The sequence below is a fragment of the Camellia sinensis genome, chromosome 12 (assembly GCF_055761805.1).
Source record: "Camellia sinensis isolate YWXY chromosome 12, ASM5576180v1, whole genome shotgun sequence".
Lineage (NCBI taxonomy): Eukaryota > Viridiplantae > Streptophyta > Magnoliopsida > Ericales > Theaceae > Camellia > Camellia sinensis.
Window position 1 is genome coordinate 25,003,645 of NC_138972.1, and position 23,526 is coordinate 25,027,170.

Sequence of the window (23,526 nt, forward strand, 5' to 3'; positions counted from 1 at the left end):
AGATGCATCTGCTTGTATCACAAAAGCTTTACGTAAGTTTGGTAGAGCAAGAATAGGATCTCTTGACATGTCTTCTTTCAAGGCTTGAAAGGCTTGTTGGCACTCCAAGTCAAGGCCAGCAGCCTGCCATGCCATGTCTAGGCCAAGGCAGCCTAGCCAAAGCCAGCAGCATGCCATGCCAAGGCCAAGGCAGCCCAGCAAAAGCCAGCAGCATGCCATGCCAAGCCAAGGCCAGCAGCTTGCCATGCCATGCCTAGGGCAAGGCAGCCTAGCCAAAGCGAGCAGCATGCCATGCCAAGGCCAAGGCTTCCAAGCCAAGGCCAGCAGCATGCCATGCCAAGCCAAGGCCAGTAGCTTGCCATGCCATGCCTAGGCCAAGGCAGCCTAGCCAATGCCAACAGCATGCCATGCCAAGGCCAAGGCCAACAGCATGCCATGCCAGGGCCAAGGCAACCCAGCCAAAGCCAGCAGCATGCCATGCGAAGCCAAGGCCAGCAGCTTGCCATGCCACGCCTAGGCCAAGGCCGCCTAGCCAAAGCAAGCAGCACGGCATGCCAAGGCCAAGGCCAGCAGCATGGCATGCCAAGGCCAAGGCAGCCCCGCCCAAGCAAGTAGCATGCCATGCCAAGCCAATTGCCAGCAGGTTGCCATGCCATGCCTGGGCTAAGCCAGCCTAGCCAAAGCCAGCAACATGCCACAACAAGGCCAAGGCCAGCAGCATGCCATGCCAAGGCCAAGGCAGCCCAGCCAAAGCCAGCAACGTTCCATGCCAAGCCAATGCCAGTAGGTTGCCATGCCATACCTAGAAGAAGGCAGCCTAGCCAAAGCCGCTAGCATGCCGCGCCAGGGCCAAGGCCAGCAGCATGCCATGCCAAGGCCAAGGCAGCCCAGCCAAAGCTAGCAGCATGCCATGCCAAGCCAAGGCCAGCAGCTCGCCACGCCATGCCTAGGCCAAGGCAGCCTAGCCAAAGCAACCAGCATGCCATGCCAAGGCCAAGGCCAACTGTCACGCCCTAAACTTGCCCCTAAAAGTTTGGGCATGACCTACACAGAAACGGACGCATAACCTGGTATACATATCATATGGGGCCTGAACGGAAGCATTTACCAATATAAATTAACATAAATAAAAGAACTGCATCCATTGAGCGACCACTATCATGCCAGGATCACAGACAGAACATAAGGCAAACAAACATACAGTGACGTGCACCAGAGAGTTAGCTATGTACATATATATATATACAGACCCAGCCCTTAGAATTGGGCGTAAAACAACATGGATAGGCAAAGGAATTATATATACATCAACCTTAAGCAAACAATCAGAGTGTAAAATCAAAAGTTTAGCAAAAGGGCTGCCTTCACTTAAGTGCCTGGATACTCTGAGGTTGACAAAAGAGGCACGGATGCCATGGGTTAAAACTGACCTCCAGGTGGAGTGCCTACAGAAACAGACATAAGACAAAGTGAGTCAAGCTCAGTGAACAGTAGTACATAAACAATTTAAAGATTAACTTAATTTACTTACAATGTACACATTTCTCTAATTAGATAAGTAAATGCAAAAATCCTGTGGTTAGTCTGATTCTGTACACATTTTAGGACAGTCTTGTCGGTTCATAACTTCATAGGTTGGCCCTTGGTCTGATGGGTTCACACATTCACAAATTAGCCCTTGGCTTAACTTAGATGCATAACTTCACAAATTGGCCCTCGGCCTTTGTGATTCATAGTTTCACAAGTTACAGATTCATACTACACAAGTTGGCCCTCGGCCTCATAATTTCAGAATTCACAAGTTGGCCCTCGGCCTCATAAGTTCACAAATTCACAAAGTGGCCCTTGGCCTCATAAGTTCACAAATTCACAAAGTGGCCCTCGGCCTCATAAGTTCACAAATTCACAAAGTGGCCCTCGGCCTCATAAGTTCACAAATTATACCTTTCATATCTTCACAATTTATATCTTTCATAAGTTCACAAGTTATTCCTGTCATATCTTCACAAATTATATCTTTCATAAGTTCACAAGTTATTCCTTTCATATCTTCACAAATTATATCTTTCATAAGTTCACAAGTTATTCCTTTCATATCTTTCGTAATTTCACATAACCGGGTGACCCATAAAGGGACCGAATTGGCTTTAAGCCCAGCTCTTGTAGGTATGGACTCAAGAGGTGGTTCGCATTGCAGCACTTAGTTTCATACTAGGAATCAATAGTTCTTGAAGACTGAACAATTCATATTATGTCATAGCATAAACGAAGTGAATAAACATAACATAATAATGCCAGGTTCATACAAATACCGTTCACAATGGTGCACATAAATTTCCCTTTATGATTCATTACATGTATCCATAGTCATCTTACATATAACAAAGTATTAATAATAATTATTTACAGAAACACATGTGTCGTTACAGTACTATTCGTGGGGATAGAACAAGTCGCACCATAACGTGAGTCATATAACAATGTTATTGATATTCAATTCTTTGACATATGAGGAAACCCATGGTTCTGTTCGATTTTCATTTCGTTAATCCATTTTAGGCAGATGTCTATGTCATAAAACATGTATCAAACTAAATAAGGCTGTAGGAGTCCAGGATAGGACGTTCAAAATGTCATGTTCCCATTAAGCGGGATTTATATTCATAATCCCTTCTTGCCAACCAGTTGCATAATATTAATAATTCTTGTGCGGAGTTATAGGTAATTTCCAGGTTATTATACATTAAGGATAACCATTAACCATAATCAAAATGTAGAGTAGTTTCAGCGTCATACCGAAGTGCACATAATCTTTCAATGTTCTCATCGATCCCTAAACAACATAAATGCTTACAAAGAACAATGCGTTAACAATAAGAATTATTTACGGTAAATAAACATACGATTGCAGAACTACTACTCACAGTGATCAGTTCCCGGTGGTAATAGGACGATGTTCTCGTCTCGACCTACAAGTACAGTGCACAACACATAATATGAGATTATACTCGATCATTTACTTGTTCTCTTTGATCATTCACTTAATTAGCCATGGTGGTACCAAGCTCATTATTTCTTAATAAGTTATACTCCATGTCACAGAAACAGGAGAAATCAATGGAAAATGGTTTAGGTGAAGAAATGGTATAAAATTAGTTGACAGAAAGTGAACAGTCGTCACTAATTTGGGTATAACTATTTTTGTATTTAGAATTTGGGAGTGAGACCACTTCCATTGGAAACTAGACTTCCGGGGCTTGATTTTAGGCTCAAGAATCACTCAAAACGGAGCCCCGAGGCAAAAGATATGCTCATTCAACGATGGCTGGACAAAGCTGTCTCCCGCACGTGCGGGAAACAGGGCCGCACGTGCGGCTCTGGGCAGATTGCTGTCCGAAAATGGCAGAAAATTTGGGACTTCTCATTTTCAAAATCAAACCTTAATTACATGTAAATCAAAGCCCAAAACCCTTTAATACATGACCAATTTCACATTATTATTCTCCATCAAACATCATAACCTCAAAATAAACAAATATAATGATTTTAATTCTTCAATTAACCAACTCTTAAGGAATCAAGGTTCAATTCATGAAAAGAGTTCATCTAAACTTATATCTATCAACCAAAACTCAATTAGGTGGTTTCTCTTCATTTGAGATCATGAATTTAAACTAGTAATAGATCAATCTTAAGGGGTTAAGTTGATTTCACATACCTAGAGCCAATCTCCTGAAGTAATTCCATCAATTTTCCCATCTTTCCTCTTCATTCTCAAGCTCTTCCTTCCTTCTTCTCCTTGAGTTCTCTATCTCTCCCTCTCTCACGTGGCTCCCCCTTTCCTCTAGATATTTTTTTTATTCTAAGAGATGAGTCCATCCACTCATAAGGCACCCATAATATAAGTGTACACATACACACCAACATAACACAATAGAGAGAGCCAAACGTGGCCTTACGATTCGTACGAAATCAAATTTCAATTAAACTTCCCAGATAACTCTAAAAATTATGAGGATCATAAATATGTCCCCTGTTCTGGTTTCTGAAGCCTCTAATGCCTTCAATTTGCAATATAAAGTTAACTACCCAAACGTGCATTAACGAATCAGACAAATTAGATTTCCAATTAATTGTCCCAAATAGTTCCAAAAATTCCCATTAACATATCCAAGTACTCAATTTTGATTTCTGTACCCATATAGGCCGGTAATTTCAATTTTAAATCCGTAACTCAATAGATAATGCTTCAATTCCAAAAGATATAATTAAATTCAAATACCTCATCTCATAGTTAAATGCCAATGATTTCTTATATGCATTTTGGGGTCCTTACATTCTCCCCACCTTAAGAAGTTTGGTCCTCCAAACTTGATTCACCTTGTCATAAGTCTAGTTCTGTCCTAGACATATAATATTTCTCAATTATTTAGCCATTCACAATCCTATACAGTCAATTTCAATGGAGTTTGCTCCCAAAACTACACGTAATTCATCTTTACTGACTAATTGGTAACCCAATTGATAATAATACTTAATAACATCAAAGCATTGTCTCATCATTCACAATCCTGGTACATTTCAAGTTATTGATTCAAAGGCCATACCTTCCAGATACTATAACAACTTAAGGACATTCAGAAATGGATTCACTCAAGTATTCGATTACATGAGACTCATGAGCTGTCATACATAGTTCAAACTCTTTAGGTTCACAAACAACCCCAACTCCTACTCCCTCGAAGGTTAAGGAAATGTTTACTAGATAATCATGTTTCAAAGGCACATGCATCTTACAACAATTAAACCCAGAATAACAAATAAGTTCTAGATCAATGACTTTGTGGCTCCTTGCTTACTCTCAGAGTTAGACTTATCAGTTCAAATCAGATTTCTAACAGACTCCAAATGACAACTCAAATCCCATATCAAGGAATTACATGTTCAGAGTAAATTATCAGTAAAACCAAATACGTATCCAACCTTAATGATCACAATTCCCGAATTACAATAAGGTATAATCATTTAAAATCCATGTTTGCTTGGAAAATATTAAAGTCAACATCATGACATCAAACACATAATACATTTACCATAAAGCTATTATATTCTTGTTCCATATTTAGTAAAATGTTCTTATCATGAACAAAACATTTCCAAAAATATGTAATACATAAAGTTCATCAAACCTTTCATAATTACATAAAATACGTTGTTCAGAGACATTACCCAGAAACTTATCAGACCTTTCAAAGATTATTAGATGATGGAATAATTCCCAATAGCATTAAACTTATTTAAACTTTGGCAGAACAATCTTTGATCCAACTTATAATAGATAAGACAGAATGACTTCAAGTTCAACACAGAGCATTCATCAAGCATGCTACACTGAATTATCAAATGGAAAACTCATTCATGTATAGCAAAATATCTCTTTCAGGAAACTTGTCACATCCTGAACATTCGGAGTTTCGTAACATACTTAGTCATCTTGAAGAAATTATTCGGAAAGCTTATCATATCATACACATGGTAGAAGTTCTTAGCATTCTTTATCATTTCAGAAAATACATCATATAAAACATTTCATAACCCAAAATATAAATTTCATAAACATCGTATAACATAGTCATTTTCAAAATCCTTTATACAAAAGTATCTTTTACAAAGACATTACTTACTCAGGTCTATAGTCAACTCACACAGGATAACACATTATTCATCTATGTCAGAAGTACCGAACGTAATTGGTAGTGTGACACCTCTAAATAACACAGATCACATAAGTTCCATTCCAATGATCACTCATTTGCAGATCACATTAAAGGAACAAGCCTTGAATTAATTCGCATACAAATATTTCACCCTTAATTTGACAATTTGCAATATCTAACATTTGCATGTTTACATAGAAATATATCATAGAAATGACTTCTCAATCTTAAGTCATTAATACCCGTAGGCAGGGTTTTTGTTCTTATGGGAAAATATCATATCCCTATTTATTTAATTGATCTCAAAGTAGTCAATAACTACCCATTTTCTTACAAGTATCATGTGGACAAGCACATAACCTGGATAAGGTCCTTCATGTCATTTAACCATTCCTTATAAAATATCCTGATTATAGATTACAGACCACTCATAAACAAAACAGATTACAGATTTCCATAAACAAATCCCGTTAACCCATAAACAAAACTCATTCGACATCATCAATAATCCTCTTGGTTCCCCAGCAGAAATCGTCAATAATTTCCTCAGTTCACAAAATCACATTTTTTTTTTTTTTTTTTTTTTTTTTTTTTTTTTTTTTTTTTTTACATGTTGTTTCAAGCTCAATATGCATAACTTCTTCTTACAGCCAATCATACTCAACATGATTTCACTTATTCTGCAAAACACATCTTATCAAATATTCAAATACAGTAACCTCTCAAAATCAAAGATCTAGACATTATTTTGGCAAGGAAGACATAACTATAGCATAAAGGTTAGAGGATCACATATATCGTTTTCTTTGATCTTAGAAATATTCCATACTTAGAGTTTAATCACTCCATCTAAACAGATGTTAGGAAGCACAATCACGTTATTATCGTTTCTTACGGGTAATTACCAACCCAAAATAACAACAGATGTCACACATTGGCATATAAATTATCTTACCGATGAGTTCGAACCCTCACTGCGCTTCCGCTGCGCAACTTTGTTAATTTAATCCCATAATTTTCCTTTCCATTTTGTCTAATCGTGCGGGGGTCGAACCTTCCAGATCTTCCGTCTTTATACTTACCATATTCTGCATCACAACCAATCGCCATATACACAAAGAAAATACAATAGACATGGATCATGATCATTAGTGTTACCAGATACACTTAGCGTTGCTATCCATCTTTTCATATGCAGTAAGGATGTCATGCATGATACCTAAGTCTTTTCTAGACATCCTAAGCCCAATGGATTCGTGTGTGAGATACCAACTCGTGCTCTGATACCACTTGTCACGCCCTAAACTTGCCCCTAAAAGTTTGGGCATGACCTACACAGAAACGAACGCATAACCTGGTATACATATCATATGGGGCCTGAACGGAAGCATTTACCAATATAAATTAACATAAATAAAAGAACTGCATCCATTGAGCGACCACTATCATGCCAGGATCACAGACAGAACATAAGGCAAACAAACATACAGTGACGTGCACCAGAGAGTTAGCTATGTACATATATATATATACAGACCCAGCCCTTAGAATTGGGCGTAAAACAACATGGATAGGCAAAGGAATTATATATACATCAACCTTAAGCAAACAATCAGAGTGTAAAATCAAAAGTTTAGCAAAAGGGCTGCCTTCACTTAAGTGCCTGGATACTCTGAGGTTGACAAAAGAGGCACGGATGCCATGGGTTAAAACTGACCTCCAGGTGGAGTGCCTACAGAAACAGACATAAGACAAAGTGAGTCAAGCTCAGTGAACAGTAGTACATAAACAATTTAAAGATTAACTTAATTTACTTACAATGTACACATTTCTCTAATTAGATAAGTAAATGCAAAAATCCTGTGGTTAGTCTGATTCTGTACACATTTTAGGACAGTCTTGTCGGTTCATAACTTCATAGGTTGGCCCTTGGTCTGATGGGTTCACACATTCACAAATTAGCCCTTGGCTTAACTTAGATGCATAACTTCACAAATTGGCCCTCGGCCTTTGTGATTCATAGTTTCACAAGTTACAGATTCATACTACACAAGTTGGCCCTCGGCCTCATAATTTCAGAATTCACAAGTTGGCCCTCGGCCTCATAAGTTCACAAATTCACAAAGTGGCCCTTGGCCTCATAAGTTCACAAATTCACAAAGTGGCCCTCGGCCTCATAAGTTCACAAATTCACAAAGTGGCCCTCGGCCTCATAAGTTCACAAATTATACCTTTCATATCTTCACAATTTATATCTTTCATAAGTTCACAAGTTATTCTTGTCATATCTTCACAAATTATATCTTTCATAAGTTCACAAGTTATTCCTTTCATATCTTCACAAATTATATCTTTCATAAGTTCACAAGTTATTCCTTTCATATCTTTCGTAATTTCACATAACCGGGTGACCCATAAAGGGACCAAATTGGCTTTAAGCCCAGCTCTTGTAGGTATGGACTCAAGAGGTGGTTCGCATTGCAGCACTTAGTTTCATACTAGGAATCAATAGTTCTTGAAGACTGAACAATTCATATTATGTCATAGCATAAACGAAGTGAATAAACATAACATAATAATGCCAGGTTCATACAAATACCGTTCACAATGGTGCACATAAATTTCCCTTTATGATTCATTACATGTATCCATAGTCATCTTACATATAACAAAGTATTAATAATAATTATTTACAGAAACACATGTGTCGTTACAGTACTATTCGTGGGGATAGAACAAGTCGCACCATAACGTGAGTCATATAACAATGTTATTGATATTCAATTCTTTGACATACGAGGAAACCCATGGTTCTGTTCGATTTTCATTTCGTTAATCCATTTTAGGCAGATGTCTATGTCATAAAACATGTATCAAACTAAATAAGGCTGTAGGAGTCCAGGATAGGACGTTCAAAATGTCATGTTCCCATTAAGCGGGATTTATATTCATAATCCCTTCTTGCCAACCAGTTGCATAATATTAATAATTCTTGTGCGGAGTTATAGGTAATTTCCAGGTTATTATACATTAAGGATAACCATTAACCATAATCAAAATGTAGAGTAGTTTCAGCGTCATACCGAAGTGCACATAATCTTTCAATGTTCTCATCGATCCCTAAACAACATAAATGCTTACAAAGAACAATGCGTTAACAATAAGAATTATTTACGGTAAATAAACGTACGATTGCAGAACTACTACTCACAGTGATCAGTTCCCGGTGGTAATAGGACGATGTTCTCGTCTCGACCTACAAGTACAGTGCACAACACATAATATGAGAGTATACTCGATCATTTACTTGTTCTCTTTGATCATTCACTTAATTAGCCATGGTGGTACCAAGCTCATTATTTCTTAATAAGTTATACTCCATGTCATAGAAACAGGAGAAATCAATGGAAAATGGTTTAGGTGAAGAAATGGTATAAAATTAGTTGACAGAAAGTGAACAGTTGTCACTAATTTGGGTATAACTATTTTTTTATTTAGAATTTGGGAGTGAGACCACTTCCATTGGAAACTAGACTTCCGGGGCTTGATTTTAGGCTCAAGAATCACTCAAAACGGAGCCCCGAGGCAAAAGATATGCTCATTCAAAGATGGCTGGACAAAGCTGTCTCCCGCACGTGCGGGAAACGGGGCCGCACGTGCGGCTCTGGGCAGATTGCTGTCCGAAAATGGCAGAAAATTTGGGACTTCTCATTTTCAAAATCAAACCTTAATTACATGTAAATCAAAGCCCAAAACCCTTTAATACATGACCAATTTCACATTATTATTCTCCATCAAACATCATAACCTCAAAATAAACAAATATAATGATTTTAATTCTTCAATTAACCAACTCTTAAGGAATCAAGGTTCAATTCATGAAAAGAGTTCATCTAAACTTATATCTATCAACCAAAACTCAATTAGGTGGTTTCTCTTCATTTGAGATCATGAATTTAAACTAGTAATAGATCAATCTTAAGGGGTTAAGTTGATTTCACATACCTAGAGCCAATCTCTTGAAGTAATTCCATCAATTTTCCCATCTTTCCTCTTCATTCTCAAGCTCTTCCTTCCTTCTTCTCCTTGAGTTCTCTATCTCTCCCTCTCTCACGTGGCTCCCCCTTTCCTCTAGATATTTTTTTTATTCTAAGAGATGAGTCCATCCACTCATAAGGCACCCATAATATAAGTGTACACATACACACCAACATAACACAATAGAGAGAGCCAAACGTGGCCTTACGATTCGTACGAAATCAAATTTCAATTAAACTTCCCAGATAACTCTAAAAATTATGAGGATCATAAATATGTCCCCTGTTCTGGTTTCTGAAGCCTCTAATGCCTTCAATTTGCAATATAAAGTTAACTACCCAAACGTGCATTAACGAATCAGACAAATTAGATTTCCAATTAATTGTCCCAAATAGTTTCAAAAATTCCCATTAACATATCCAAGTACTCAATTTTGATTTCTGTACCCATATAGGTCGGTAATTTCAATTTTAAATCCGTAACTCAATAGATAATGCTTCAATTCCAAAAGATATAATTAAATTCAAATACCTCATCTCATAGTTAAATGCCAATGATTTCTTATATGCATTTTGGGGTCCTTACACCAGCAGGATGCCATGCCAAAGCTAAGGCAGCCCAAAGCCAGGAGCATGCCATGTCAAGCCAATGCCAGCAGGTTGCCATGCCATGCCTAGGACAAAGCAGCCTAGCCAAAGCTAGCAGCATGCCATGCCAAGGCCAAGGCAGCCCAACCAAAGCGAGCAGCATACCATGCCAAGCCAAGGCCAACAGCTTGCCATGCCATGCCCAGGCCAAGGCAGCCTAGCCAAAGCCTGCAGCATGCCATGGCAAGGCCATGGCCAAGCAGAATGCCATGCCAAGGCCAAGGTAGCCCAGTCAAAGCCAGCAACATGCCATGCCAAGCCAATGGCAGCAGGTTGCCATGCCATGCCTAGGCCAAGGAAGCCTAGCCAAAGCCAGTAGCATGCCATACTAAGGCCAAGGCCAGCAGCATGCCATGCCAAGCCAATGCCAGCAGCTTGCCATGCCATGCCCAGGCCAAAGCAGCCTAGCCAATGCCAGCAACATGCCATGCCAAGGCCAAGGGCCGCAGCATGCCATGCCAAGGCCAAGGTAGCCCAGCCAAAGCCAACAGCATGCCATTCCAAGCCAAGTCCAGCAGCTGGCCATGCCATGCCTAGGGCAAGGCAGCCTAGCCAAAGCCAGCAGCATGCCATGCCAGGTCAAGGCCAGCAGCATGCCACGCCAACCCAAGGCCAGCAGCTTGCCATGCCATGCCCAGGCCAAGGCAGCCTAGCCAAAGCCAGCAGCATGCCATGCCAAGGCCAAGGCCGCCCAGCCAAAGCCAGCAGCATGCCATGCCAAGGCCAAGGCCGCCCAGCCAAAGCCAGCAGCATGCCATGCCAAGCCAAGGCCAACAGCTGGCCATGCCATGCCTAGGCCAAGGCAACCTAGCCAAAGCCAGCAACATGCCTTGCCAAGGCCAAGGTAGCCCAGCAAAAGCCAGCAGCATGCCATGCCAAGCCAATGCTAGCAACTTGCCATGCCATGCCTAGGCTAAGGCAACCTTGCCAAAGCCAGCAGCATGCCATGCCAAAGCCAAGGCCAAGCAGCATGCCATGCCAAGGCCAAGGAAGCCCAGCCAAAGCCAGCAGCAAGCCATGCCAAGCCAATGCCTGCACGTTGCCATGCCAAGCTTTGGCGAAGGCAGCCTAGCCAAAGCCAGCAGCATGCCATTCCAAGCCAATGCCAGCAGGTTGCCATGCCATGCGTTGGCCAAGGCAGCCTAGCCAAAGCCAGTAGCATGCCACGCCAAGGCCAAGGCTTGCAGTATGCGATGCCAAGGCCAAGGCAGCCCAGCCAAATTGTTGCGACCCTAATTTTCTTTAGTCATTATTTATTATTAATATGGTTATTATTATCTTATTTTATTTTTGAGTTTATTAATTGTGTGGTCACATGAGAGTTAATGTGATATTTAATGGATTTAATGTTGTAATTATTAATTGGGTGGTTACATGAGATTTAATGTGATATTTATTGGATTTAATGATGTACTTATTAATTGGGTGGTTGCATAAGGTTTAATGTGATATCTAAGGCATTTAATGTTGTAATTAATTAATTTTACTGCATATTATAGTTTATTAAGCTATTATATATTGAGATTTAGGTTTATAGTATAATATTATTAGGTTATTATATATATAATAACATAGAAGTATTCAACTAGGTTTAGGAGATAAAAAGGAAAAGAGAGAGACCAAGTTGTGAGAGAGAGAGAAATCAAAGAAGACAAAGAAAGGGGGGCATGAAGGAAAAAAGAGGAGAGGGAAGAAAAGGAAAGATTAGGGTTTTGTTTTGGTGACTCTAGTAGTTTTCTAAATATTCTTTGATCTTCAATAAAGTATTGTGAGTACAAAACCCACTTCCTTTGATTTATGTTTAATTCTTGTTTTTATCTATTTGTTTGATATTAGTTTGATTTTGTGTTTATATAAAGATGATTGATTAATTTTAATTATTTTGTTTAGTTATTTATGTAAGGTTTAGGATTTTTAGATGATTGATTGATTGATTTTAATTATTTTGATTAGTTGTATATGCAAGGTTTAGGGTTTTTATATGGACTGATTTTATGATTGTAATCACACTCATGATTATATAAAATTAAAATAAACTTAGAATCCATAGATATTGGTTAGAGGATGGATTGATTCGTTGTTTTTATTTATTTATTTTTAATTGATGTTGGATTGATTTTGTATTTGCATGTGGATGATGGATTGATTTTAATTATTTTGATTAGTTGTGTACACCATGTTTAGGGTTTTTATATGAATTTATTTTATGGTTGTAATTACACTCATGGTCATATGAAATTAAAATTAATTAAGAACCTATAGATAAATTCCTTATACTCCACCATGACTCCATGGATTGTTGTTTTATTTGAGTGATGGTGAGAAAGAGTGTATAGAAAAAGTGAGGATTATGAGATTTATTTGAATGCCTTAGGCTCGGCATTGTTATGTTTATTCTCATGTGTGAGATGTTGTGTATATATATATTGTTGCCTCGTTCTCATGAGTAGACAAGTGCTTTTATTTGTGCGCGTACGTATATGCTAACCATCCAGGGAGGGTGAGTCAAACTCGAGACGATATCCCCGTGCAAGTTTGGCTTCGGAGCGGTGTTAGGTATATGGGAGGCACATGGGATATATGTGTAGGCCGGAAGGGGAGGCCCGAAGTGGTGGAGTTAAGGTACAAAAATTTAATTATGAGTTTTTTTTTTTTTTTTTTTTTTTGGGTAAGTAAGTCATAAAATAAAGACAATGAAATGTACAAGTTTACAAGGGGCATACCCCAGGCATGCCCAACAACAAATAATTATCAATTACAGAATCTACGTAATACGAACACTACATCCCCCTAAGGAAGGAAGGAGAGAAACAACACAACTGCACAACGCAGAAGAACAACAAAAAACAACATAACTCAACTTTGCCTATATATCCTTTTTGTCCCCAAGTAACCCCTACTATCAGAGATAATAGATGGTAACTTGGGGTGGATATATGGGCGAAAATACAATTTACACACCACAAAGCTAGTAACACAAAACAAACTTACACACAAAGCTGCAACCCACAAGCTCGATCAAAAAGGATAGCCACCCCCACAAGCCCCCAGTCTCTACCGAAGATAAGCACTTGAAATCCAATAAGCCTTCCACTCCTCACAGCCGTGACATCCTAGCCACTAACCAAAGCCATGATGGAGGAAAAAATCTACCCCACAGCAAATCCCGACAGAGTCGCATGAAGCTAGCACGAGCAGTAACCATAATCAACGGTCTTGGGAGTCGTAGCGAAACAACAATAGCCCCACAGCAACAGACCAATACATAGACAAAAATCGCATAAGATCAAACATCACATCCCCCAGTCCCTACCTTGGTAGATCACAAGCCTCAAACCCGACGGCAGTGTGCCCTTCACTCCATGTCAGGCGTGGCAATACAATCAATTAGGATGGGTCACATGAAGACAAGAAGCAACCATAAACCGGTAGCTATCCTCCCGCTCATCTCCCAGTCTCTAACTCAACAAGTCATCGAACCACTATTCCCCATAGCAGTGACCCCTCAATCACTCTTGGTAGAGATGGCCCAAAACTCACCTCGTATCGAGTCACATGAGGATCACTTGATCAATCAAAATGAAACAATCAACTATAAATGATCCGCTGCCATATGACTAAACAGAAATAAATGAGCTCACCAATATTGAAATATATGCATTATGTCCAAAATGAGCCCAAATAAACCAAACAGTGCAAAAGGAGCCCAATTACACACAACAAACCATGCGCCCAAAAATAGGGGCAATCACTAGAAACAAAATTACTCTTTTGAATTACACCCCTTACCTCCACGTGAAGATGAACTTGCAGTAGAAATTCCACGTGGTGACCAAAATTTAGCCCAAGAATAAGCCCAAAAATAGCAAGTCCACGTGCACCAATAAAGATAACCCACGGACTGCCCACAGTGGGAAAACAAGGGGCCCACCGCCCACTACCAAAGCAATACCCAGCCCAAGCAATCAGTCAACGAAATGCCCACTGAAACGTTGGCCAGCACATGTGCTTCTCACCGAATTACACCAACAAAACCACTTAATCAGAATGCCCAGCCAATATAAATATATATTAAATATATAAATATTAATATATATATATATATATGTATATGGATGGCTACAAAAAAACAAGGGCTGACAAGACAACCCACGGTCCCACAACACCGTCCCACGTGTGGTTCTTGAGCAAAGCAAAATATAGGTGGAAGAAAAAATCAAGCGTGGCCCACCAACATCACCGATTCCAACAAACCAAATTACAGATACATAATATATTATGCTGATCTAGTTTTTTTACCTTCCCAACACACATCATGCAACAGCCTGTAAAAAGCAGACATGCCATATCACACGGCACAACATACAAAGTCACTCGCCTAGAGAGCGTGCACCTCAACCAGAGAAGTAAGTATAGCACCAAGCTTCAACCTCGGCAGAGGAGCAATGAAACCTACAAATCACCATAGCTGGAGCTGCGAACTAGCCATAATAACACGCTGGAAAAACTTCCAATAGCAAAGACGCCAGCAATCAAACACCGGCAACCAAACGATAAATCACAAGACCTCATGAACCCAGCGACGCACCCAGAACCGGAAGACCTCACTGCCATTAATGAAGCTTAAAGCTATCAAACACCAAAACCGAAACTCTGCAGTTCAGACCGCACCAGCATTGGCGCCCATCATCGGCATATAGACCTTCGGCAAGCCCAAACTGGCAACGGTGAACAGACCAGCGCCAGGAAATGATCCCATGCTGGAACAAGAAATGCATTCCAAAACGCTGGACTCCAGCCGAGAACACTCACCGACTCCGTTGAAGACCGGTTGCAACAACTTCAACATGATCTGAACATCCCATCTTGAAACCCAAGCTGGACGGATCAGACATGAAAAGAATAACCTTCCAGCCAATATTCATATGGCCGTAACAAAAGGCACTAAAACAGCACCACAACCTAAACTCACACAACTCACTCTAAGGATAACAAAACCAGCCGGTAAGATTTCACCGGAATGGTAACTCACACAATACACATTCTCCCTCAAGAGGTGAGAAAGATAGTCGGATAGTGCACCATTTTCACTCTGGGGGGAGCTTTCTCTCCCTAGATTCTAGAGAGAGAGGCTCTGCTTTCTTCCCCAAACTTTGTAATTTAACCTAATTATGAGTTTATTGATTTGTACATCTTGAAAAATAGTAATCGACCTCAATAAATTATGAAATTAGAGCAGAGGCATGTATACGTGATTTTGGACAACTTTTGTGTTATAGCTTTTTATTAAAAAGATTGATTAGAACTTATAATCGGATGACTTTGGTTATTGTCAGTTTGATTCATTTTGGTAATGCAGATTTTATAGGCTGTTTTAACCCACGAAACGAGATCATTTTTATTGGTTTCGTGTAAACTGAAGTAAAACATTATTCTGCACACTTTTTGTGTTTTGAAATTTTTCAAAAAAAATCATCTTAAGGCAGTTTTGGTTCGTTTTCAGCTTCAGATTTTTCGATTGAATTCTGTCTAGATTTTTATATCAAGTTTTTCTCTTAACCTGTTCAGTTTCTGTTAAATTCGTTTGCATGATCTTATAGGAATTTTGATTCTATAAAACTTTCGTTCTTTGAGTTTTGATGAATTCGAATTATTTAGGTATGAAACGGTGTAATTTTATATTTTTTTTAATAAGTTACTTATGATTAAATTATACTAACTTTATTTGTTTTGTAGGATGGTGGGTCTTACTAACTTTTTATGCAGGGCTGACCCACCATATTTTTTTATTTCTATTTTGTCTATTCTATAATCAATTTATATTTCATTGTGTACGGACAAGAAACTAAATGCCACCGTATCTCGGGAAACTACCTATTCGTCTCGGTACGGTTGGAACTACTTGTCTTGTCCCGTAATAAGAATTAAATGTATTTTTGTCTATGTCTGGTGGACACGTGGGTGTTAAATCTTGTACTCATACCAGTATACCCGTATACTGACCCGTTTTGTCTTTTGGCAACTCGGGTGCATTCTGTTTGAGCGCAGCTAAGCTTCCTTTGCAGGATTAGTTGAGGCTACGGTGGTGACGAGAAGTAACTAAAATTTTGGGGCATATCTCTTGGATTTCTTTTATTTTTTTGAGCTTAGGGTTGTTAGTAGTTTATGTATTTATTATTATTATTATTTTTTTTTTATCACTTTAGAATTGGAATAATTTGGCATGGTTTGTAGCCGTACTTTATTTAAGTTGTTTTGACTAGTTGTTGCTACCTTAATGTTGAGGTATTTGTTAGTTATGAATTTATGGGGGATGGTTTGGTGGGCATTTTAGTTTTTTTGTTTCACCCCTAGGATTTGGATGATGGAATATTAATTGGGTTTTAGTCCTAATTTAATATTTAATTGTCCAAATTTTGGGGCATGACACAAAGCCAACAGCACGCCATGCCAAGCCAAGGCCAGCAGCTTGCCATGCCATGCCTAGGCCAAGGCAGCCTAGCCAAAGCCAGCAGCATGCCACGCCATGGCCAAGGCAGCCCAGCCAAAGCCAGTAGCATGCCATGCCAAGCCAAGGCCAGATCTTGCCATGCCGTGCCTAGGCCAAGGCAGCCTAGCCAAAGCTAGCAGCATGCCATCCCAAAGCCAAGGCCAAGGCCAGCAGCATGCCATGTTGAGCCAATGCCAGCAGGTTGCCATGCCATGCCTAGGCCAAGGCAACCTAGCCAAAGCCAGCAGCATGCCAGGCCAAGCCCAAGTCCAGCAACATGCCATGCCAAGGCCAAGGCAGCCCAGCCAAAGGCAGCAGCTTGCCATGCCAAGCCAATGCCAGCAGCTTGCCATGCCATGCCTAGGCCAAGGCAGCCAAGCAAAAGCCAGCAGCATGCCATGCCAAGGCCACGGCCAGCAGCATGCCATTCCAAGGCCAAGGCAGCCCAGCCAAAGCCAGTAGCATGCCATGGCAAGCCAAGGCCAGCAGCTTGCCATGCCATGCCAAGGCCAGGGCAGCCAAGCTAAAGCCAGCAGCATGCCATGCCAAGCCAATGCCAGCAGCTTGCCATGCCATGCCTAGGCCAAGGCAGCCAAGCAAAAGCCAGCAGCATGCCATGCCAAGGCCAAGGCCAGCAGCATGCCATTCCAAGGCCAAGGCAGCCCAGCCAAAGCCAGTAGCATGCCATGGCAAGCCAAGGCCAGCAGCTTGCCATGCCATGCCAAGGCCAGGGCAACCTAGCTAAAGCCAGCAGCATGCCATGCCAAGGCCAAGGCCAAGTGGCATCCCATGCCATGGCCAAGGCAGCTCAGCCAAAGCCGGCAGCAAGCCATGCCAAGCCAATGCCAGCGGCTTGCCTTGCCATACCTAGGCCAAGGCAGCCTAGCGAAAGCCAGCAGCATGCCATGCCAAGGCCAAGGCCAGCAGCATGCCACGCCAAGGCCAAGGCAGCCCAGCCAAAGCCAACAGCTTGGCATGTAAAGCCAAGGCCAGTAGCATGCGATGCCATGCCTAGGCCAACGCCGCCAAACCAAAGCCAGCAGCATGCCATGCCAAGGCCAAGGCCAGCAGCAAGCCAAGCCAAGGCCAAGGCAGCCCTGCCTAGCCAGTTGCATGCCATGCCATGCCAAGCCAATGCCAGCAGGTTGCCATGCCATGCTTAGGCCAAAGCAGCCTAGCCAAGGCTAGCAGCTTGCCATGCCATGGCCAAGGCCAGCAGCATGCCAGGCCAAGGCCAAGGTAGCCCAGCCAAAGCCAGCAGCATGCCATGCCAAGCCAATTCCAGCAGGTTGGCATGCCATGCCCAGGCCAAGGCAACCCAGCCAAAGCCTGCAGCATGCCATGCCAAGGCCAAGGCCAGCAGCATGCCATGCCCAGGCCAAAGCGGCCCAGCAAAAGCCAGCGGCATGCCATGCCAAGCCATGGCCAGCAACTTGCCATGCCATGCCTAGACAGCCAGCAGCATGCCATGGCAAGGCCAAGGCTAGCAGCATGCCATGGCAAGGCCAAGGCTGCCCAGCCAAAGCCAGCAGCTTGCCATGCCAAGCCAATGCCAGCAGGTTGGCATGCCATGCCAAGGCCACGGTAGCCTAGCCAAAGCCAGCAGCATGCCATGACATGGCAAAGGCCAGCAGCATGACATGTCCAGGCCAAGGCAGCCCAACCAAAGCCAGCAACATGCCATGCCAAGCCAAGGCCAGCAGCATGGCATGCCATGCCTAAGCCAGGGCAGCCAAGCCTAAGCCCGCAGAATTCCATGCCAAGGCCAAGGCCAAGCAGCATGCCATGCCAGGGCCATGGCAGCCCAGCCAAAGCATGCAGCATGCCATGCCAAGCCAATGCTAGCAGGTTGCCACTCCATGCCTAGGCCAAGGTAGCCTAGGCAAAGCCAGTAGCCTGCCATGCCAAGGCCAAGGCCAGCAACATGCCATGCCAAGGCCAAGGCAGCCCAGCCAAAGCTAGCAGCATGCCATGCCTAGCCAATGCCAATAACTTGCCATGCCATGCCTAGGCCAAGGCAGCCTAGCCAAGGCCAGCAGCATGCCATACGAAGGCTAAGAGAGCGCAGCCAAAGCCAGCAGCATGCCAAGCCAAGCCATGGCCAGCAACTTGCCATGCCATGCCTAGGCCAAGGCAGCCTAGCGAAGGCCAGCAGCATGCCTTGCCAAGGCCAAGGCAGCGCAGCCAAGCCAGCAGCATGCCATGCCAAGCCATGGCCAACAGCTTGCCATGCCATGCCTAGGCCAAGGTAGCCTAGCCTAAGCCAGCAGCATGCCATGTCAAGGCCAAGGCCTAGCAGCATGCAATGCCAAGGCCAAGGATGCCCAGCCAAAGCCAGCAGCATGCCAAGCCAGTCCAAGGCCAGCAGCCTAGCCAAAGCCAACAGCATGCCATGCCAAGGCCAAGGCAGACCTGCCAAAGCCAGCAGCATGCCATGCTAAGCCAATGCCAGCAGGCTGCCATGCCATGCCTAGGCCAAGGCAACCTAGCAAAATCTAGCAATATGCCATGTATAGGCCAAGGGCAGCAGCATGCCAAGCCAAGGCCAAGGCAGCCCCGACAAAGCCAGGAGCACGCCATGCCAAGCCAATGCCAGTAGGCTGCTATGCCATGCCTAGGCCAAGGCAGCATTGCCAAAGCCAGCAGCATGCCATGCCATGCCATGCCAAGGCCAAGGCCAGCAGTATGGCATGCCAAGGCCAAGGTAGCCCCGCCAAAGTCTGCAGCATGCCATGTCAAGCCAATGCCAGTAGGTTGCCATGCCAAGCCTAGGCCAAGGCAACATAGGCAAGGCCAGCAGCATGCCCTGCCAAGGCCAAGGTAACCTAGCCAAAGCCAACAGCATGCCATGCCAAGCCAATGCCAGCAGGTTGGCATGCCATGCTTAAGCCAAGGCAGCCTGGCCAAAACCAGCAGCATGCCATGCCATGGCCAAGGCCAGCAACATGCCATGCCCAGGCCAAGGCAGCCCAGCCAAAGCCAACAGCATGCCATGCCAAGTCAAGGCCAGCAGCTTGCCAGGCCATGTCTAGGCCCGGGCAGCCTAGCTAAAGCCCACAACACGCCATGCCAAGGCCAAGGCCAAGCAGCATGCCAAGCCATGGCCAAGGCTGCCCAACGAAAGCCATCAGCATGCCATGCCAAGCCAATGCCAGCAGGTGGCTTTGCCATGCCTAGGCCAAGGCAGCCTAGCCAAAGCTAGCAACATGCCATGCCAAGGCCAAGGCTAGCAGTATGCTATGCCAAGGCCAAGGCAGCCCAGCCAAAGGCAACAGCATGTCGTGCCAAGCAAAGGCCGAGGCCAAGGCCAGCATCATGCCATGCCAAGGCAAAGGCAGCCCCGCCAAAGCCAGCAGCATGCCATGCTAAGCCAATGCCAGCAGGTTACCATGCCATGCCAAGGCCAAGGAAACCTAGCCAACGCCAGCAGCATGCCAGACCAAGGCCAAGTCCAGCAACATGCCATGCCAAGGCCAAGGCAGCCCAGCCAAAGGCAGCAGCTTGCCATTCCCAAGCCAATGCCCGTAGCTTGCCATACCATGCCTAGGCCAAGGTAGCCAAGCAAAAGCCAGCAACATGACATGGCAAGGCCAAGGCCAGCAGCATGCCATCCCAAGGCCAGGGCAGCCCAGCCAAAACCAGTAGCATGCCATGCCAAGCCAAGGCCAGCAGCTTCCCATGCCATGCCAAGGCCAAGGCAGCCAAGCTAAAGCCAGCAGCATGCCATGCTAAGGCCAAGGCCAAGCGACATCCCATCCCATGGCGAAGGCAGCCCAGCCAAAGCCAGCAGCATGCCATGCCAAGCCAATGCCAGCGGCTTGCCTTGCCATGCCCAGGCAAAGGCAGCCTAGCGAAAGCCCGCAGCATGCCATGCCAAGGCCAAGGCCAGCAGCATACCATGACAAGGTCACGACAGGCCCGCCAAAGCCAGCAGCATGCCATGCCAAGCCAATCCCAGCAGGTTGCTATGCCATGCGTAGGCCAAGGCAGCCTAGCCAAAGACAGCAGCATGCCATGCCATGCCAAGGCCAAGGCCAGCAGCATGCCATGCCAAGGCCAAGGCAGCCCAGCCAAAGCCAGCAGCATGGCATGCCAAGCCAAGGCCAGCAGCATGCAATGCCATGCCTAGGCCAACTCCGCCAAACCAAAGCCAGCAGCATGCCATGCCAAGGCCAAGGCCAGCAGCACGCCAAGCCAAGGCAAAGGTAGCCCCGCCAAAGCCAGCTACATGCAATGCCATGCCAAGCCAATGCCAGCAGGTTGCCATGCCAATGCCAAAGCAGCCTAGCCAAGGCTAGCAGCATGCCATGCCATGGCCAAGGCCAGCAGCATGCCATGCCAAGGCCAAGGCCAGCAGCATGCCATGCCCAGGCTAAAGCAGCCCAGCCAAAGCCAGCGGCATGCCATGCCAAGCCACGGCCAACAGCTTGCCATGCCATGCCTAGACAAAGCCAGCAGCATGCCATGGCAAGGCCAAGGCCAGCAGCATGCCATGTCAAGGCCAAGGCTGCCCAGCCAAAGCCAACAGCTTGCCATGCCAAGCCAATGCCAGCAGGTTGGCATGCCATGCCAAGGCCAAGGTAGCTTAGCCAAAGCCAGCAGGTTGGCATGCCATGCCAAGGCCAAGGTAGCCTAGCCAAAGCCAGCAGCATGCCATGACAAGGCCAAGGCCAGCAGCATACCATACCCAGGCTAAGGCAGCCCAGCCAAAGCCAGCAGCATGCCATGCCAAGCCAAGGCCAGCAGCTTGCCATGCCATGCCTAGGCCCGGGCAGCCTAGCCTATGCCCACTGCATGCCATGCCAAGCCCAAGGCCAAGCTGCATGCCATGCTAAGCCAATGCCAGCAGGTTGCCATGCCCTGCCTAGGCCAAGGCAACCTAGCCAAAGCCAGCAGCATGCCAGGCCAAGGCCAAGTCTAGCAACATGCCATGCCAAGGCCAAGGCAGCCCAACCAAAGGCAGCTGCTTGCCATGCCAAGCCAATGCCAGCTGCTTGCCATGCCATGCCTAGGCCAAGGCAGCCAAGCAAAACCCAGCAGCATGCCATCCCAAGGCCAAGGCAGCCCAGCCAAAGCCAGCAGCATGCCATGGCAAGCCAAGGCCAACAGCTTGCCATGCCATGCCAAGGCCAAGGCAGCCTAGCTAAAGCCAGAAGCATGCCATGCCAAGGCCAAGGCTAAGCGGCATCCCATGCCATGGCCAAGGCAGCCCAGCCAAAGCCAGAAGCATGCCATGCCAAGCCAATGCCAGCGGCTAGCCTTGCCATGCCTAGGCCAAGCCAGCGTAGCGAAAGCCAGCAGCATGCCATGCCAAGGCCAAGGCCAAGGCCAGCAGCATGCCATACCAAGGCGATGACAGCCCCGCCAAAGCCAGCAGCATGCCATGCCAAGCCAATCCCAGCAGGTTGCTATGCCATGCGTAGGCCAAGGCAGCCTAGCCAAAGACAACAGCATGCCATGCCATGCCAAGGCCAAGGCTAGCAGCATGCCACGCCAAGGCCAAGGTAGCCCAGCCAAAGCTAGCAGCATTGCATGCCAAGCCAAGGCTAGCAGCATGCGATGCCATGCCTAGGCCAACGCCGCCAAACCAAAGCAAGCAACATGCCATGCCAAGGCCAAGGCCAGCAGCAAGCCAAGCCAAGGCCAAGGCAGCCCCGCCAAAGCCAGTTGCATGCCATGCCATGCCAAGCCAATGCCAGTAGGGTGCCACGCCATGCCTAGGCCAAAGCAGCCTAGCCAAGGCTAGCAGCATGCCATGCCGTGGCCAAGGCCAGCAGCATGCCATGTTAAGGCCAAGGTATCCTAGCCAAAGCCAGCAGGATGCCATGCCAAGCCAATGCCAGCAGGTTGGCATGCCATGCCTAGGCCAAGGCAGCCCAGCCAAAGCCTGCAGCATGCCAAGCCAAGGCCAAGGCCAGCAGCATGCCATGCCCCGGCCAAGGCAGCCCAGCCAAAGCCAGCGGCATGCCATGCCAAGCCATGGCCAGCAGCTTGCCATGCCATGCCTAGACAAAGCCAGCAGCATGCCATGGCAAGGCCATGGCCAGCAGCATGCCATGGCAAGGCCAAGGCTGCCCAGCCAAAGCCAGCAGCTTGCCATGCCAAGCCAATGCCAGCAGGTTGGCATGCCATGCCAAGGCAAAGGTAGCCTAGCCAAAGCCAGCAGCATGCCATGACAAGGCCAAGGCCAGCAGCACGCCATGCCGAGGCCAAGGCGCCAAAGCCAGCAACATGCCATGCAAAGCCAAAGCCAGCAGCTTGCCACGCCATGCCTAGGCCAGGGCAGGCTAGCCTAAGCCCGCAGCATGCAATGCCAAGGCCAAGGCCAAGCAGCGTCCTACACCAGGGCTAAGGCTGCCCAGCCAAAGCCAGCAGCATGCCATGCCAAGCGAATGCCAGTAGGTTGCCACGCGATGACCAGGCCAAGGTAGCCTAGCCAAAGCCAGTAGCATGCCATGCCAAGGCCAAGGCCAGCAACATGCCACGAAAAGGCCAAGGCAGCCCTGCCAAAGCCAGCAGCATGCCATTTCTAGCCAATGCCAGTAGCTTGCCATGCCATGCCTAGGCCATGGCAGCCTAGCCAGGGCCAGCAGCATGCCATGCCAAGGCCAAGGCCAGCAGCATGCCATGCCAA

The 23,526-nt window shown here is 45.3% G+C and overlaps 1 protein-coding gene across 19 annotated transcripts; it reads right to left on the reverse strand.

Moving 5' to 3' along the window:
- Positions 1 to 1,007: 1,007 nt before the first annotated feature.
- On the reverse strand, positions 1,008 to 9,903 carry LOC145804409 (uncharacterized). Of its 19 annotated transcripts, none has more exons than XM_082898155.1 (6): positions 9,723 to 9,900; positions 8,929 to 8,973; positions 8,801 to 8,837; positions 2,925 to 2,969; positions 2,797 to 2,833; positions 1,008 to 1,445 (listed from the first exon to the last, which is right to left on the reverse strand). In XM_082898155.1, the coding sequence occupies exons 3-6, from the start codon at positions 8,829 to 8,831 to the stop codon at positions 1,118 to 1,120; spliced, it is 441 nt and encodes a 146-aa protein (XP_082754281.1). In that variant the 5' UTR covers positions 8,832 to 8,837; positions 8,929 to 8,973; positions 9,723 to 9,900; the 3' UTR covers positions 1,008 to 1,117. The 19 variants fall into 19 exon arrangements, 2 of the variants coding, with proteins under 2 accessions (XP_082754281.1, XP_082754282.1); XM_082898156.1 differs by having other exon boundaries at positions 8,801 to 8,853; XR_014346075.1 differs by lacking the exon at positions 2,797 to 2,833 and adding an exon at positions 6,673 to 6,805 and having other exon boundaries at positions 1,175 to 1,445; positions 8,801 to 8,853; positions 9,723 to 9,903.
- Positions 9,904 to 23,526: the final 13,623 nt, after the last annotated feature.

Coding starts and splice junctions, on each gene's coding strand:
- LOC145804409 (XM_082898155.1), bottom strand. CDS start 8,831: ATGAGAACATTGAAAGATTATGTGCACTTCG. Junction 2,970..8,800: donor GAAAGATTATGTGCACTTCG/GTATGACGCTGA, acceptor CTGTACTTGTAG/GTCGAGACGAGAACATCGTC. Junction 1,446..2,796: donor GAAAGATTATGTGCACTTCG/GTATGACGCTGA, acceptor CTGTTTCTGTAG/GCACTCCACCTGGAGGTCAG.